The sequence below is a fragment of the Fundulus heteroclitus genome, unplaced genomic scaffold, assembly GCF_011125445.2.
Source record: "Fundulus heteroclitus isolate FHET01 unplaced genomic scaffold, MU-UCD_Fhet_4.1 scaffold_51, whole genome shotgun sequence".
Classification (NCBI taxonomy): domain Eukaryota; kingdom Metazoa; phylum Chordata; class Actinopteri; order Cyprinodontiformes; family Fundulidae; genus Fundulus; species Fundulus heteroclitus.
Window position 1 is genome coordinate 2,502,330 of NW_023396934.1, and position 11,848 is coordinate 2,514,177.

Here is an 11,848-nt window from a genome sequence, read left to right on the forward strand (position 1 = left end):
GTCAGACTGATATTAAATAAGTGATGAATAAATGGTCCCAGAGTGGGAACAATATAACACACAAAGCTACATGGTTTGGTACAAGACACAAACCTTTCTAGACTACAGAGAGACGAGGTAAAATTGGTCAAGCAAACCCAAACAGGACACCAGTTTGGTAAAGAGAAATAAAAAAAAACAGCATCAACAATGTCCAGATTAAGAACAGAATGTATAAATATTCCCATAAAACATATATTCCCATAAAATTTGTCTTCTGCATTCAACCCATCTCAGTTTTAGGGAGCAGCGGGTTGCCGCTGTCCAGCCCTCATGGAGAAATTTGGGGCCAATAGTCTTGTTTAGGGACCCAGAGAGGTAGTTTGTGGGATTCAAACCAGGCAACTGATGCCCCTTGCAGGAAGAAAGCACCCGACTCTAGCCACTAGGCCATCACTCCCCGCTAATAAATAATGTAATCCATGGGATAAAACCGAAAAACATGAGTCGCAAAATTCAACAATTAATATAAAGATAGAGTGTATGAGTGCTTTTTTACAGCTTTATAAGTGTGGGACTAATCACATTGAAGCACTATAAAACGTTTCCAGAAGTTGTGTAATGCACAGGATTCTCCATATTTTATTAATGAGTCATTAATGGTCCACATTTTGGATCTTTCCAGTAAACCTTTCTTCAAATAAATTGGGAACACTTTAGCTGGTTGAAATGAAGGATGGGATCAGCGTCTCCTTTCTCCCTCCAAATCTCCTCAGTCTCCAAACAAAGTACATCCATTGGACCTTTAAAATCTTTAAAGCTTGTTCCAGTATATTCCAGAACAGTTAAGTACTCTTTTGTGTCTTGGTTATGAATTATATTTAGTGGAATAACCAATGCCTTGTAAAATGATTCATAGTCTTGACATGTGAACATGTGTAGTATTAGTATTTTAAAATACATAATTAGAGCATAGTTATAAAGTTTAAGGAAAAGGATACTTTTTTTTACTAATGCAAATCTTAAAATTGTGAGTTGCATTTCTATTCAGCCAATGCTTTGTAGAACAACATTTCACAGCAGTAACGGCTGAAAACTTTTCGGTGCTTTGCACATGTAGAGTCCTGCCCAGTTTCCTGCCTGATTATCTGTCAACATTTAGATTCCCAGTTGATTTATGACCCATTAATGTTTTATTTTGAGGGTCTTCGTCCTGCTGGAAGGTGAACCTCTGGCTCCATTTTCGAGTCTTTTTTAACCTCCAACAGGTATTTTTTATTTTTCCCATCTTCCCATCAGCATTGACGTGTCCCTGCTGGAGAATTTGATCCCCCAGCATGATGCTGCCACCGTCGGGGTTTACTGTGTGTATGATGTTTTCTGCCACTTATAGCGTTCTGCATGGAAACTCAAAATGCTCAACTTTGGTCTGATCTCAGCAGAACACCTCCTTCCACATATTTCTCCTACGTAGCTTGTTGCAGTCTGTAAGTGGGACTTCTTCATGCTTTCTTCTGGCTGCTCTTTAACGAAAGCCAGATTTGTGAAGTGCATAGATCATTGTTGTCCTGTTAACAAGTCCTTCCACCTGACCTGTAACATTGAAAGTAAACATAGGCAATCATCATAAATCATAAATGTGAATGACATTTCAATGATCAGTACTACAATGTGGCTTGATGGGTGCGTCCAGGTGTTTTCACACAACATGCATGAAGGAATTTGGGGAAACTAGCTATTATACTTCTTACTGTACCGTTTCTAATCAAGACACTGCTTTCGTGGCCGGTGGTCTTCCTTATTTTTATATTTTGGTAAAAAAAAATGCTTATAATTCATGCTATATGAAAAGTTTAAAGAATTAACGTAATTTATCCTCTGATGGAGCAGCAAAGTGCTCATGCTGCTGTCAGGGCTGTGATGCAGGAGGCGAGGCGTTTCTCAGCGTACCCTGAGAGGTGCCAACTCATTGCACTCTGTTTCCTGAATCCGGCTTCATCGTTAAACTCACTGGAAAAGTGAGTTTGTCGACCGAACAACCGTGGATCCCAGATTCATCACCTGCAGTCATTACATCTCCCGGGACCGCTGCAATTTATTCCGTCGTTTCCTTCTTAGAGTTCTGTATTAGTCTTTGCTTACAAGCAGGAAAGCCGTAAAAACAGTAAAGTTCAACAGAAGTAACTTTAATGTTTATCTTAAAAATTCATTTTCATTCTTATTGCTCCTCGTCATTGGATTCTCCCATCTACTGTCGCCCAGTAAACCAGAGAGGCTTCTATGTTAGATAAATCCTCACAATGTTATGTTATAGAACAGTTTTGGCTGCTATAGTTTATTTTTCTGGTATCTCAAGATTAGGAAATCCTTCATTTATAATTCTGAAAAACTAACAGGACTTAGAACAGAAGTCGACCTTATGTTTTAAAGCAAAGATACCGAGTCGTTTAGAGAAAATACACGTCTGACTCGATCTGTCACACCTGAGTGCAGCTTTCGCAGGTGTGATCGGCGCCGTTGTGGAGGAGTCAAAGTTTTGTCTAAAGTGTTTGAAGGTTTTCATGCTTTTAGGGTGAGGTCGACTGATAATCAACGGGAAAAAAAACTATTGTACTCACAGAATCATTTACACAGTAGAAGAAAACAAATATTTTTAGTTATTGGAATACTACAACTACTACAACTTGCACCTTTGCTGCAAAAGTTTTCATAACCCTCAAACTTTTTTGATTGAAACTCCATCTGTCTTTCTATCAACTTGTCCCTGCTGAAGACGAGCATGATGCTGCCACCTGTGCGTTACTCTTTGGCCACAGGTAACATTTCCCTGATCTGACCGGAGCACCTTCCTCCACATTTTTATTTTTTATTTATTTAAAAGAAATTTCTGCATCTCTCTGCTACAGATAAATGAAGTGCTTTTTTAAAAGACTGACATGGAAATAATGTTTCAGTATATTTGTTCCATTTTTTTATTCAATGCCATGACTAATTTTAGTTCTCATCCGACATAACAAATATTTCAGGTTTTTGCAAGGTTTGAACCCCTCAAGTGCAAATCTTAGAGATTAAAGTCTTTTCCCATTTTTAGAAAAACAAACAAAAAGAAACCCAACAAACTGATTTATTGTTACTATTCAGAGTTTTCAAAATTGGTAGAAAATTTCGTATTTTTCTGTGTCAAATGTTAAAAAGTCATCAGATATTTCAGTTCTTTTTCCATACCATATACGAAATTGAAAGGTTTATAGTTCATGAGAAAATGGCTATGAAAACGGGTAATTCTGAAGACATTTTAATGCCAAAAACAAAAAATGTTTAAACAGATGACATATTCAGATCATTGTTCTTAAATAAATGCACCAGTGGTGCAAAAATTCCTCAAGTGATATAGATTGCTCCATTTAGTTAAAAAAAGCTAATCAAATATCTAAAAAAGTACAATTATTCACAAATACACAACCTGGAAAATGTTTTTTTTTTTTTTTTTTTTTTTTTTTTTCTTTGTAGCAGCATGGCAAAAGTTTCGCAAAAATACATGTGAGAAATGTGTGGCGAGACATGTGGGATATAAGAATAAAACAACAGAATACGATAACTGTAAAGAATGCAGCTTTTAAAATGTAATTACAGCTTTTGTTGTTGTTGTTGTTTAGCGCTCAGTGTTGTTTAGGTCCAACCCCGGAACTTATGTGTTCCGGACTCAGAGACCTTCAGGACCCATTAAGGCGGTGCAACAGCGGCGCTTCTGGTACACATGTTAGCGCCTCAGCGTGATACTGGACAACAAACTCCGTGTCTGTGCTTGTTATTTGGCTTTTATTCTCTGTGACCTTTTAAACGCCCGTTTTTAAACATGAAGCTCCTCACGCACAACATGTTGACGTCACACGTGAAGGGAGTAACCAAGGGATACCCGCTGCTCATCAAGGTAAACCGCTAGCAGCCGGCTAGCAGCGGAGCTAATGCTAACAACGAGCTGCGCGCTATTCGGATCAAATGTGCCTCCTAATTTAAGTTTTTCTGAATTTTATATAACGCACGGGAAACTCCTCTGCTGAGGCTGCTTTTTGAACAACAAAAACACACGTACTTCCTTGTGTAAAGGGCTGAATATTTTAACAATATTATTATGGAATCACGGCAGTGCCGCAAAGTGTAGTCCATTTGTAAAAGAATAACAAAATAAAAAATTGAGGCAGTTTATTTTTAGTTTCAGAAATTATTTTCTTGAACATATTTGATTTTTTTTTTTTTTTTTTTTTTTTTAGTTTATAATTCCTCCCCCAGTCTCTCCTTTTGTGTAAAAGTAGCAAATCAAAATGAGTGACAGTGGAGTTTTTTTTTTAATTAGTTGCCTTTTTAACAGTTGCATTGTAGAAACACATATGTTTCCTCATAGTTTCTTTAGGTTTAGCTATTTTGTCACTTATAAAATTATTGAATAATTTTTCAGATTTTAATATTAAACAAAGAATAAATCCACAATAGATTGATACATAGCATCATTCTTTTCTAACTAACGGAGCACAGCTTATTAGTCAATAATACTCAATACAATAAGCCAAGGCTCATCAGCACTAGAGCGCCTCAAGTTTGTTAGTTCACCTGTCCTTTTCACTATTTACCCAAAATGACTGTATTAGCAACTGCCCTGGAAGTTATATTTTTTAAATTCTCTGATTCTGCTATTCTCGGCCTGCTGCATAAAAATATAGACCCGTTTTATTTTAATGAGGTCCAGCCTTTTTGTGTGATGACCACAACCTCATTATTATCGTTAACAAAACCGAAGAAATGTTCAACCCCAACTTCTTGGTGGCAACAAATCAACCAGGTTTGTTCTGTTTGCGTGTTCACCGAGGTAGCCAGTTTAGATGGGAGGCTCATGGTAACAGGTTGTGCTCCCGCCTACAGCGGGACTTTATTTTTTTACACAGGCTCAGAGTCTTTGGGGTTGACCAGAGGATTATGTTTTTATTCTATCAGTCTGCATTGGAAAGCATTATCAGGTATGGAGTGCCAAAATGGTTTGGTAATCTCTCTGTGTATTTAACATCTAAGCTTAAATTTAGTCATCTGGTCAAGAAGACTGCAATGAGGGTCATAGGGAAGACTGATTATTCCTCCCTGCAGTCGATTTAAGAGGAGTCCATTCTTTGGCTGATCCCGTTCAAATACTTACTACCTTCTGGGAAACAGTATAAAATCCCTGTTTGCAAACTTAATAGATATAAATGCTCATCCCTCCCTCCGTCCATCAGATTAATAAATAAGATACTAGGCATATAGTATGTGGATGTATAAAGGCTGTTTGGATGATTTAGATTGCTGTGTTGGTTGTTGGAATATTCGTGAACTGGTGTATTTTATGTTTTTTATTGTGCAGTAATTTTTTTGTTTCTGCACTTACTGTGGTATAATATGAGATATGTGTATTTGTTGTTTATTTATTGTATTTTTACGGCAGCAGCTTTATTTTATCTTTTCTAGCACATTTGTCCAAGACAAATGTCCGCTACAGGGACAATAAAAGTATAATCTAATTTTATGTACAGTTTTTAAATAAGTATTTTATTTTTTTAAGGGAACAAAGCTTTCCAAACCAGCCTGGCATCCGCAGGCCATCCCGCTACCACCACCGTGTTTCTCTGCAGCTGTGACGTATTTTGCCTGAAATGTCGTCAGTCAACAGCACACACATCTACCAAAAAGTTAATCGGTCTGCAGAATATTTTCCCAACAGTCTTGAGGATCATCAAGATGTTTTTTGGTGACTCTAAAACAGTTTGTTTGTGTTCTCTTTAGTCAGCAGTGGTTTTGTTGCTCTTAATTTTCCCCAGCCTTCTTTTTCATATAAAGTTAAGTAGTGAATTGTGACCTTACCAGAGGCAGATGAGCCCTGCAGAGCTTTAGTTGTTGTTCTGGGTTATATGTGACCTCCTGGATCCGTCATCGTTGTACTCTTGGAGTGATTTGGGTAGTCCGGCCACCCTTGGCACCACTGATCCACGTTCTCTCTCTTTGTGGTCAACCCGATCCCAAACCCTCAGAAATGGCTTTGTGACTCTTTCCAGACTGATGGATGTCAAACACATCTGTTGTTAAATTGAAGTATTTACAGTTAATTCAGAGACCCTGATGGTCCAAGCTGAGCGTCTGTTGTTGGTCTTTGTGCAGGCCACTGAGGTGAAGGTGAATGAGGTGGAGTTCAACCCAAAGTTTGTCTGCCGGATGATCCCTAAACTGGAGTGGAGCGCCTTGGTCCAGGCTGCTGACCAGGTCAGTAAGAGATCATCATGTTTTCTTCCTTCCCTGGTCGGTCAGTAAAGTAGGGTTGCCGTTGATATGAATATTTGGGTCGAAAATGATGTCCTAAAATAATTCTGTCATGGCCGGTAAACAATATTAACCAATGTTATATATTTTGTGTTTATTTCCATTCAAACTGCGGTCACACCACTGAGATTGCTTCTCTGCTTTAACAACACCTCTCAACCCTGCGCTGCATCACTGTCACCCAATAAAACCCACACAGTCAACCTCTAACCTCGCCTCCCGAAACACGACAACAAGATAGAAATTTATCAGTTATTAGTATCTGTGTTAAAGGGACAGTGTGTAACTAATTTGGCTTTTAATTAGCAAAAATCAAGTATTGCTTTTATTAATGCTTATTATGGCAAAGTCTAGTAACATCACATCAAAAATGAAAGCGTTCTCATAACTTACAATTAGTAAGCTTATTCCAAAAAAAAGTAATTGAGAAAGCTTCCTGGAGAGGAAGTGAAACGTCTTCAACTAAGGAAAACAAGTCCAGTTACTTTGTTTTTTACTTTTTTTTGGAATGACCATGACCTGGATGACTGAGAATCTTCACCAGCATCTTACAATTAGTAGTTTATAAATACATAGGTGTCGGTGCACCCACTGGGAGACGCCATGCTGCATCGCTGTTTCTGATTTTAGAAGCCGAAAGGAGCCAAAGTCATCAACTGTACACGGTTTACTTCTCTGTCTTATATATGACGACGTACTTTTGGTGGAGGAGTAGAAAACAAGCAAAGATGACCGTAGATCTTTCTTCTTTAATGTATTCTGATGAAATGGAGGACATTTAATACTCTTTGTTTACATTCTCACACTTATGATACCCCGAGGCTTCCGTAGTAGCTATTATGGCGAAGTTGTTTGTAATTCAGCGCACGTCTAGATAGTGCGCCAGTGTGAAACCCGTCCACACTGGTGTTTTTAAAAAGGACTGATTCCGATGTTAAGGCAGATATATCGTGCATCCTTAGCTTAAAGCATGCAGGAATATAACGAGCCGAGCGAGAATATAACTGTGCCGGTTATTCCTTCGACAGCTGGGTCATCGGGAAGAGCTGCCGGGTGACTTAGTGCCGGACTACGAGAAAAACGAAGACTTCCTGAAGAGAGTGCACAGAGTACTGCTGGAGGTGAAGCGCTCACAAAAACATGAAGCGGTGTCCTGGGCCTGCGTTTGCTGACATCTGCTGGCGATCTCACAGTTTGGGTGTGCTGTGCGTGTCTCTGGCAGGTGGAGGTGATAGAGGGATGTCTGCAGTGTCCTGAATCGGGTCGAGAGTTTCCCATCTCCAGAGGAATCCCCAACATGCTGCTGAACGAAGACGAGGCGTAAGCGGCTTCTCTCCGACAATCTCGAGCCCGAACTCTCACCCAGACGGGACTTCTTTTTGTTATTGCGAGACGAGCTGGAGTCTGGTCGCCGTTGGCTCCACGACAGAAAAGAGCACATCCATCGGTTCGTTGTAGTTACGGCGTTTTTAAGCGGCTCCTGCTGCCAGCAGATGGAAAAGATTTGGAGAATAATGGATGGAAACGTTGCCTCAGAGTAACCCCCAGTGGTCTGATCTGTATTTATTTTTGTAACTGTTTTGGCTTTTTTTCTTTTCAATAAAACTGCTTCCTGACAGTTGAAATCATTTGGGTTTTTGTGGGAAAATATGGATTCACTTATATTACAGACGTGCTGGAGTACAACCGCTGAGAGGCACAGCTCTGAACCCCATCTCGCCCTCTCAGGGTTGGATGACGTGGCAGTGGCTTGTCTATATTTGGCTTTAAGGAAAAAGAGGCAGGAAAAAAAAAAAAAAAAAAAAAAAAGCAGGCTGGCTGGAGGTTGTTTTTAAGGAAGTCTGTTTTTTTCCTCCTTCTCCTTTAAGCCACACACATTACAGCTCTGTAACCCACACACACGACACCCCACCTGGGCGGGATCCACGGTTCCTGCGATGCCCCCACGCTTTGTCAGATCCTCCCAGACGCGCTGACAGACGGAGGCGAGGCCGCTTTGATGAACGAGGAGGCTCTCCGATCGTTTCTGGCCGCCCTCGGTTCGAGGCTGCAGTCAAGTCGGAACAGGAGCCTGTTTGTTCGCAGGCAGCGTTATCATTTTTAGAAACCCTGCCAGGACAGACGATGAAAGGAAGGGTTGGCCTGACCAGAGGCCTTGAGGCTGCCTGAGTCTCTCCTACCTTTCCCTTCTACTTACAGCAATTACAGGCCTGCGCCCGCAACTATAATAACGGTATAATGTGATGGCAGCAGAGCAGCAATAAAAGCCACCCGTGGCAGATTAATAGTCCTCCAGAAGTGCTGAGCTGTAATTAACAATGAGACCGAAGAGGAACAGACAGAAAAGAAAGGAGCTGGGCTCAGAGCGTGAAAAGCTGAAGATAAAATTGGCCAGCCTGCTCTCTGAGCGGTCTAATAAAATCAGGACGAACCTCCTCGGCTGGCAGCGTGAACAAGCTGAGGCTGTGAATCACAGCCGGGGAGCCGCCCCACGGATAATCTTTTATGTCGCTGGGGCTGATGTCTTAGCAAATATCGGTGCCGTCTCGGCGAAAACAGGAAATGGCTTTAATTGCTTTAATGGTTCCAAAAATCCGCCCAGGGTTCATATTTCATTAATGAGAACAAAAAAAAAAAAAAAAGTCTGAAAAATGGACCTAATGGACTTCTGGAGTCTCACCTTATTGGGGGCCGAGGTGTATTAAATCCCCGTTAACTGCTAATCTGACCAACTCATCCTCCTGGATTTCTTTACTCTTAATTAAATAATGTTCACCCAACACACCTGTTTGATCCATTTATTACAGAGTAGAGATGCTGCAGGTATTTTCTCCCTCCTCTTGGAGTATTTAATATCTCTGAGCTACTTCCTGTATTCCTTTTATTATTTTAACTTGAGAAAAGAAGAGTGAACCAGTGCTAACTATGGTGGTTTTAATGCATGTTGTTAAAAACACCATGGCGCTGGTTTATTAGAGCTGGGGTCAGAAAGCTGCTGTAAACACCAAGTGGGAGGAAAGACTCGTGTGGATCTGCACAAAGCAAAAAAAAATATAAATGTAAACTGACTTTTACTATGGTGAATACACATTTTTAAAACATGAGTCATTAATGGACTAGAAACAGGGTAATGGTTGGTTATTACAGCACCTTGTAATTTCTTTTAATCTATTTTCACATTTTACCGCACAACCACGAGTCTGAATGCATCTCATCAGGATTTAATGTGACCGACCAACTTAAAGTAAAGCATGATTGCGAAGAGCTTAGTATTCAAAAGGTTTTACTAAAAAAAAAAAAAAGCAACTTTCTTGTGCATTTATATTCAAACCTTTTAACTGTGATCTCTATAAATGAACTCGTATGCATCTAGTTGTCTACGGACGTCAACTAAATAGTTAATAAAAGTCTGTTTGTGTGTAAACTTAATGTCAGTATGAATCCGTCTGTTCTGTGAAGGCCTCAGAGGTTCGTTGGAGAACATTAGTGAGCAAACAGCATCACGAAGGCCAAGGAACACAGCAGTGAAGCTTAAAGCAGACTTTGGTTATAACGCTCTGAATATCTCTCACAGAGACGTTTCATTCTCCATCTGAAAATGCAACAAGCAGGCAAACCTGCCTATAGGCTTATTGCCGTCCGATTAAACTGAAAGACGGATGAAGAGAGCTTTAATCAGAGAAGCAGCCAAGAGGCCCCACACCAACTCTGGAGGAGACGCAGAGATCCTCGACTCGGGTGGGAAAAGCTCTTAATAAGTTATAGGTTAGCTGGCCACTCTGCAAATCTGGGCTTTATGAGAGAGTGACAAAAAGGTAACACAGAAGAATCCCCCTGAGCACAGAGTTGACACAGTGGAACGTGGCGGTGGCTGCATCATCCTGTGGGGATGCTCCACAAATCTTGCTTTTATAGGAGTGTGGCAATCAGGGTTCAGATCAAAGCATTCAGAACTGTTATTCTGGGCCCATCAAAGTCTAGTTGGAGTTCAGAGGTGTAAAGTTGACGTTTTCTCACCAGTCTAAACCTTAGAATCCACTATGGTGACTTCCATCTAAAAGTAGCAGCGTAACTAAAATCCTATTTGTATCTCTGATACTTTTGCATCTTGCTCAATCTTTCACTTGCTCAGTACCGCCCAGGCACCTTTATTCAACACGTTAACGGGCTTAGGCTACTGGAGGACATCAGGATCTATTTTCCTCACTCTATCGAGTTCTACTGTTCTTCAATTATGCATTGCTTGTCATCGTTTCTGCTTATAACTTTTTGCTCTCTCTCTTTTATCTTCATAGTAGGTACACCTGGTCTGGCGTTCTGTTAGCTGTGAGATCATCCAGGGAAGACGGCTCACCCGCTACTACCATCTAATGTAGAACAGATTACTGGATCAATGTGTGCTTCTGTGCTTGTTTGTCTGTCTTGTTGTGTCTCTGTTCTGTCTTCTGTAACCCCAGTCGGTGGAGGCAGATGACCGTTCATACTGAGCCCGGTTCTGCTGGAGGTTTTTGCTTCCCCGTTAATGGGGAGTTTTTCTTTCCACTGTCGCTTCATGCTTGCTCAGTATGAGGGATTGCTGCAAAGCCATGTACAATGCAGACGACTCTTCCTGTGGCTCTACGCTTCTCCAGGAGTGAATGCTGCTTGTCGGGACTTTGATGCAATCAACTGGTTTCCTTATAGGAAATTGTTTAACAATCTGTATAATATGATTGAATTTGACTTTCTAAAGTGCCTCGAGATGACATGTTTCATGAATTGCTGCTATATAAATAAAATTGAATTGAAAATTGAATTGAAAGTAGAGAATGTCAGGATGTTGTTGACCTGCTCTACTATAACCATGTTATGCTCCTCTCTGAGTGTGACAATCCAGATGGGTTTGGAACTTGGAACAAGCAAGTGGCTGAAGGTTGGACGCTGTCGTTTCCAGATCCAAGCTTCTACTCCAGAGGTAGAAACAGTGAAAGCACTGTATTAGCTGATGGTGCATGTCAGCTTTACACATTAGGACATTTCTTTTATTGACTCTATCATATAGATTCACACAGGGTGAAATATTACAAGCCTTTATTGCTTGTAATTCTGATGGTCCATGGCGTACAGATGATGAAAACGCTAAATTCAGTGTCTCAGAAAAGTAACAATCATCAAACATTACACGCAAATAAATAAAGGCTTGAAATGTTTCTCTCTACGTGTAATGAGCTTATTTATTGCGTGAGTCCCACTTCCTGACATTAACGACAACAACATATAGAGGTTCTTGTAGACGCTGGGCGGTTCCCCGGACTGCGGCACAAGGCTCACTTCAGCTGTGCTCAGAGAAAGAGTTGGTATTATCTGCAAAAGTACAAGCACAGCTCAAGAAATTTGTAGTGAAAAAGTCAGAAAGTAAACCCGGGGGCCCAGTTTGGGTGGGAAACGGTCTGAAAATGGACCCCAGCGGGGGATTACGCGTGGCCCGCCTAACACCCGAGTAAAAGCGGTTTGACGCACCTGTAGGTAAAAAGCGGGGTTCGTACTGGTC

At 40.7% G+C, this 11,848-nt stretch overlaps 1 protein-coding gene across 1 annotated transcript; it reads left to right on the forward strand.

Moving 5' to 3' along the window:
- Window positions 1–3,689: 3,689 nt before the first annotated feature.
- Window positions 3,690–7,943, forward strand: trmt112 (tRNA methyltransferase subunit 11-2). Its single transcript, XM_012856035.3, has 4 exons — window positions 3,690–3,910; window positions 6,160–6,261; window positions 7,347–7,439; window positions 7,541–7,943. The coding sequence occupies exons 1-4, from the start codon at window positions 3,836–3,838 to the stop codon at window positions 7,640–7,642; spliced, it is 372 nt and encodes a 123-aa protein (XP_012711489.2). The 5' UTR covers window positions 3,690–3,835; the 3' UTR covers window positions 7,643–7,943.
- Window positions 7,944–11,848: the final 3,905 nt, after the last annotated feature.